Source organism: Myxine glutinosa, chromosome 1 (assembly GCF_964187855.1).
Source record: "Myxine glutinosa chromosome 1, kmMyxGlut1.1, whole genome shotgun sequence".
Classification (NCBI taxonomy): domain Eukaryota; kingdom Metazoa; phylum Chordata; class Myxini; order Myxiniformes; family Myxinidae; genus Myxine; species Myxine glutinosa.
In genome coordinates, this window is record NC_136261.1 from 409,276,457 (window position 1) to 409,282,456 (window position 6,000).

Genomic DNA, 6,000 nt, shown 5'->3' on the forward strand with positions numbered 1-6,000 from the left:
GACGGAAGCTACAGGGGAAAGGTGAGGAGGAGGATCGAAGCTACAGGGGACAGGTGAGGAGGGAGGAGGGAAGCTACAGGGGACAGGTGAGGAGGGAGAAGCTACAGGTGAGGGGGGAGAAGCTACAGGGGAGAGGTGAGAAGGAAGAAGCTACAGGGGAGAGGTGAGAAGGAAGAAGCTACAGGGGAGAGGTGAGAAGGAAGAAGCTACAGGGGAGAGGTGAGGAGGGAGAAGCTACAGGTGAGGGGGGAGAAGCTACAGGGGAGAGTTGAGGAGGGAGAAGCTACAGGGGAGAGGTGAGGAGGAAGAAGCTACAGGGGAGAGGTGAGAAGGGAGAAGCTACAGGGGACAGGTGAGGGGGGAGAAGCTACAGGGGAGAGGTGAGGAGGATGAAGCTACAGGGGAGAGGTGAGGAGGGAGAAGCTACAGGGGAGAGGTGATGTGGGCAGGAGGGAACAACCTAATGGTTTATCGTCACGCAGGGAATTAGAGGGTCTAACCAGAGGTTGTTCTGTTGCCACATATCTTGGAGAGATCTATATTGTATTACAAACTGTTGATAAGGAATGGTTGCCTTGGTAACATGAGTAGGCTACTTCCACACCATCCAATCAGGACTGCGATGTGGAGTCACGTGTCTAGAGGAAAAAGCATTTCCATCATTTACACTTTGATTAAACATATTGTTAATCCTGTTAAATTCCACATAGTAAGCGCGCACACACACACACACACACACACACACACACACACACACACACACACACACACACACACACACACACACACACACACACACACACACACACACACACACACACACACACACACACACACACACACACACACACACACACACTGCATTCAGAAAGTATTCAGACCCCTTCACTTTTTTCACATTTTGTTATGTTGCAGCCTTATGCTGAAATAGTTTAAATTCATTTTTTCCCTCATCAATCTACACTCAATACCCCATAATGACAAAGAGAAAACAGGATTTTAGAAAGTTTTGCAAATTTATTAAAAAGGAAAAAACTGAAATATCACATTGACATAAGTATTCAGACCCTTAACTCAGTACTTAGTTGAAGCACCTTTGGCAGCGATTACAGCCTCGAGTCTTCTTGGGTATGACGCGACAAGCTTTGCACACCTGGATTTGGCGATTTTTTGCCATTCTTCTCTGCAGATCCTCTCAAGCTCTGTCAGGTTGGATGGGGACCGTCGGTGGACAGCCATTTTCAGGTCTCTCCAGAGATGTTCGATTGGGTTCAAGTCAGGGCTCTGGCTGGGCCACTCAAGGACCTTCCCAGAGTTGTCCCGAAGCCACTCCTGCGTTGTCTTGGCTGTGTGCTTCGGGTCATTGTCCTGTTGGAAGGTGAACCTTCGGCCCAGTCTGAGATCCTGAGCGCTCTGTTTCAGGTTTTCATTGAGGATATCTCTGTACTTTGCTCCATTCATTGTTCCCTCAACCCTGACCAGTCCCCCAGTCCCTGCTGCTGAAAAACACCCCCACAGTATGATGCTGCTACCACTATGCTTCACCGTTGGGATGGTATTGGGCAGGTGATGAGCAGTGCCTGGTTTCCTCCAGACATGACGCTTAGAATTGAGGCCAAACAGTTCAATCTTGGTTTCATCAGACCACAGAATCTTGTTTCTCACAGTCAGAGTCCTTTAGGTGCTTTTTTACAAACTCCAAGCGGGCTTTCATGTGTCTTTCACTGAGGAGAGGCTTCCGTCTGGCCACTCTGCCATAAAGCCCAGATCGGTGGAGTGTTGCAGTGATGGTTGTCCTTCTGGAAGTTTCTCCCATCTCCACACAGGATCTCTGGAGCTCAGCCAGAGTGACCATCGGGTTCTTGGTCACCTCTCTTACCAAGGCCCTTCTCCCCCGATTGCTCAGTTTGGCCGGGCAGCCAGCTCTAGGAAGAGTCCTGGTTATGCCAAACTTCTTCCATTTAAGAATTATGGAGGCCACTGTGCTCTTGGGAAGCTTCAATGCAGCAGAAAGTTTTTTTGTCGGCTTCCCCAGATCTGTGCCTCGACACAATCCTGTCTCTGAGCTCTGCAGGCAGTTCCTTCGACCTCATGGCTTGGGGTTTTTGCTCTGATATGCATTGTCAGCTGTGAGACCTTATATAGACAGGTGTGTGCCTTTCCAAATCATGTCCAATCAATTGAATTTACCACAGGTGCACTCCAATCAAGGTGTAGAAACATCTCAAAGATGATCAAGAGAAATGGGAGGCACCTGAGCTAAATTTCAAGTGTCATAGCAAAGGGTATGAATACTTATGTCAATGGGATATTTCAGGTTTTTCTTTTCAATAAATTTGCAAAACTTTCTAAAATCCTGTTTTCTCTTTGTCATTATGTGGTATTGAGTGTAGATTGATGAGGGAAAAAATGAATTTAAACTATTTCAGCACAAGGCTGCAACATAACAAAATGTGAAAAAAGTGAAGGGGTCTGAATACTTTCTGAATGCACTGTATATATGTATATACATATACATACATAAAGAGATTGAACCCCCTAACTTGACTAGGAAGCAAGGCACAGATTGAGTCTCACCCCAGCAACTGCTGCACAACCTGTTAGCAACAAGTATAGCCTGCCACGCAGACACATCGTTGCTCAGCAGGGCAGAAACACACACACACACACACACACACACACACACACACACACACACACACACACACACACACACACACACACACACACACACACACACACACACACACACACACATATACAAACATACATAAACATACATCCACACACATATACAAACATACATAAACATACATCCACACACATACATACAAAAACATACACACATAGATATACAAACATGGACAGTTGGACACACATACACAAACATACATATACAAACATTGTGTGCTTCCCCTTCTCTCCCCATCTTGTCTTCCGCTCCCTCTTTTTATATATTTTGTTTGTCTGGTTGATTTGTTTGTGAAATAAATGTTAGCTCTTTCACGAGCCTCGATTCAGTAAAAAAAAAAAAAAAAAATACAAATACACACACACACACACACACACACACACACACACACACACACACACACACACACACACACACACACACACACACACACACACACACACACACACACACACACACACACACACACACACACACATACATATATATATATATATATACAAACAAACACACATACATACATGTGTATATATATATATATATATATATATCCGCTGTAATTCCAATTAATGTAAACGTGGGCCTACATAACACGTGATCTAGATTCGTGTTTTCTCTCTCTCAATCAGATTCCTCGACCAGGAACATCCAAACTCTGATGATCGAATGTGGGATTCTGGATTCAAACCTGGGACGACAACCTCGCGTAGGGGACATGGGGGTGGGGGTCGAGGAACACACGGGATTGGAATCGGGATGCTCACCCGGACTGGACCCCATGAATGCCGGCGGAACGACCCCGACTCCATTCGCCCCAATCTGGTGATGACCGGTCGCGCCATAACCCGAGCAAGGTACCCAAGGTGCATCGCCAGGACGTCCATTCCGCTGGGCCGGTCCGCAGGTTCACCTCCGAGGGATCGAACCTGCTATCTGGTCCAACTACTAATGGCGAACGACCGAAACAGCGGATCCGGCGAAGAGGAAATTCCAGCCCCTATTTCATCGACGTCATCAAATTCAACCGGTTTGTCTGACGTCATCCACTCGCTTTCTATTGGCTCGTGGCACCGGTAGCCGTCCTCTATTGGTCCACGTTGGGGACTCCCACCGCGCCTTCGCTACTGGACGCTGATTGGCTGTTGTCCGTTACACACCTCCTGAGTGGTATTCGGGCCACTCGGTGCCTGTTAATAATTAGCTGTTTCGCGCATGCGCACGACCCACGAGCCTATTTTAAATGAGTTGTTCATTCGTTCTCTCCATTTGGGATCGAAGAACCCAGGAACCATATAAAGCCTGAACTTACACGGACCGCACTGGAGCAATATGACGTCACAAAGCCCCGGCACGAGGACATGTTTGTCCGCACGGAACGATCGCCCCAGGGATTTCGTGCGTGAGGACACGAAGCCGCCTGGCGTGCGGGGAGCAACATGACGTCATGGGGGCGTGAACGACACGTGGAGGATGGATTTATGGCGATTGTGCTTAATCTGCCATATAAAACACTGTGTGTGTGTGTGTGTGTGCGTGTGTGTGTGTGTGTGTGTGTGTGTGTGTGTGTGTGTGTGTGTGTGTGTGTGTGTGTGTGTGTGTGTGTGTGTGTGTGTTCCACTTCATAAGGCTAGGTTTTAAAGGCTTTCAGTAGTGCTTTCGGAGGGATTTGGTGAGGGGGGGGGGTGGTCAAGGAGCAATGTTTGAACAGGACTGTGTGTCAACCGGTTAAAAGACCTAAAAGACTCTGCGGACCCAAAATACCCCAAGGACCCAGAAGACCCAATGGACCCCAAACACCCAAAATACCCTGTAGACAGACTGTTAAAGACACAAAATACCATGAAGACCCAAAATACCCCAGAGACCCACATATCCCAAAATATCCCACAGATCTCCCGATGTCCCTGCTCTCAAATGTTGTGTTTGTGTGCTTCCCCTTCTCTCCCCATCTTGTCCACCGCTCCCTTTATTATATAGCTCCCCTTATTATATACTTTGTGTGTCTGTTTAGATATATTTTTTTTGTGATAAATGTTAGCTCTTTCACGAGCCTCGATTCTTTATACAAAAAAAAAACAAAACAAAAAATTACCCAAAAAACTGAAAAGAAAGAAAGAAAAGACCCCGGTGATCCAAAATACCAAAACCTCCCCAAGGAACCAAATGGCAGAGCACCCAAAAGACCCCAAGGACTCAGAAGACACCCAAGGACTCTAAAGATTCAAAATACCCCAAATACCCAAAAAACCCTGAAGACCCAATGGACCCCAAACACCCAAAATACCCCAAAGACCCAAAACACCCTGAAGACTGTTAAAGACCCCAAATACCCTGAGGACCCCAAAGACCCAAAAGACTGAAAAGACCCTGAAGACCCAATGGACCCCAAACACCCAGAAGACCCAAAAGACCCCGAGGATCCAAAAAGACCCAAACAATCCTGAGGACTCAAATGACCCAGACGACCCAAAATACCCCAAAGACCCAGAAGACCCCAAGGACTCCAAAGACTCAAATACCCCAAAGACCCTGAAGATCCAATGGACCCCAAACACCCAAAATACCCTGAAGATCCCAAAGACACTGAAGACTGTTAACGACCCAAAATACTACAAAGACCCCAAAACCCCCAAAATGCCCCAATATCCTTAAAGACCCAAAATACCCCGAAGGCCCAAAATGCCCCAAAGACCTTTAAATACCCCAAAGACCCTTAAAGACCCTGAAGACCACAAAAACACAAAAGACCCCGTAGACCCAAAAAATCCCACATGGGGAACCCTGTTTTTAGCTCACCTGGATCGAAGTTCAAGAAAGCTTATGTGATGGCGCGTTGTCAGCCAGTCCAGTCCGTCAGTAAAAAAAAAAAGCGTTTTCCAGTCCGTCAGTCAGTCAGTCAGTCCGTCCGTAAACACTTGTAACTTATTCTCCGAAACCGCTGATGGGATTGCGACCAAATTTGGCACAAATGATAGTTGCTGTGTTGTGACTAAAGTTTGTTCACGGCATTTAAAACAATCGGGGTCGAAGGGGGTCTATCGGGGGTCAAAGTGGATCCCGGTTTGACCCCCCAAAATAGGTATTTGCTTTTTCCTCGGAAACGACACACACAATGTCGATGCAACTTGACCACAACCTTCATCATCCGTGATGTACTAAAGCGCAGCGGCGTTACGCGCGCTGCTTGTGAGCAAGGAGGAAGCGGACAAGCGGTAACATATAAACGTCTTTATTGTAAGACTGCACTGTAACACTGTACTGTTCCGGGCTGGGCGCCCGGTGTATATCATGAGGCCACGCCTACCCCT

At 47.1% G+C, this 6,000-nt stretch overlaps 1 protein-coding gene across 1 annotated transcript in view; it reads right to left on the reverse strand.

Annotated features, from left to right (window-relative positions):
- HDHD5 (haloacid dehalogenase like hydrolase domain containing 5) overlaps positions 1 to 3,699 on the reverse strand; it is a 51,652-nt gene extending 47,953 nt beyond the window's left edge. Inside the window, exon 1 of the mRNA XM_068103497.2 lies at positions 3,457 to 3,699. Coding sequence (XP_067959598.2) covers positions 3,457 to 3,576 — 120 coding nt within the window. The 5' untranslated portion in view covers positions 3,577 to 3,699. The remainder of the gene's footprint in view (positions 1 to 3,456) is intronic.
- Between the last annotated feature and the right edge of the window lie 2,301 nt (positions 3,700 to 6,000).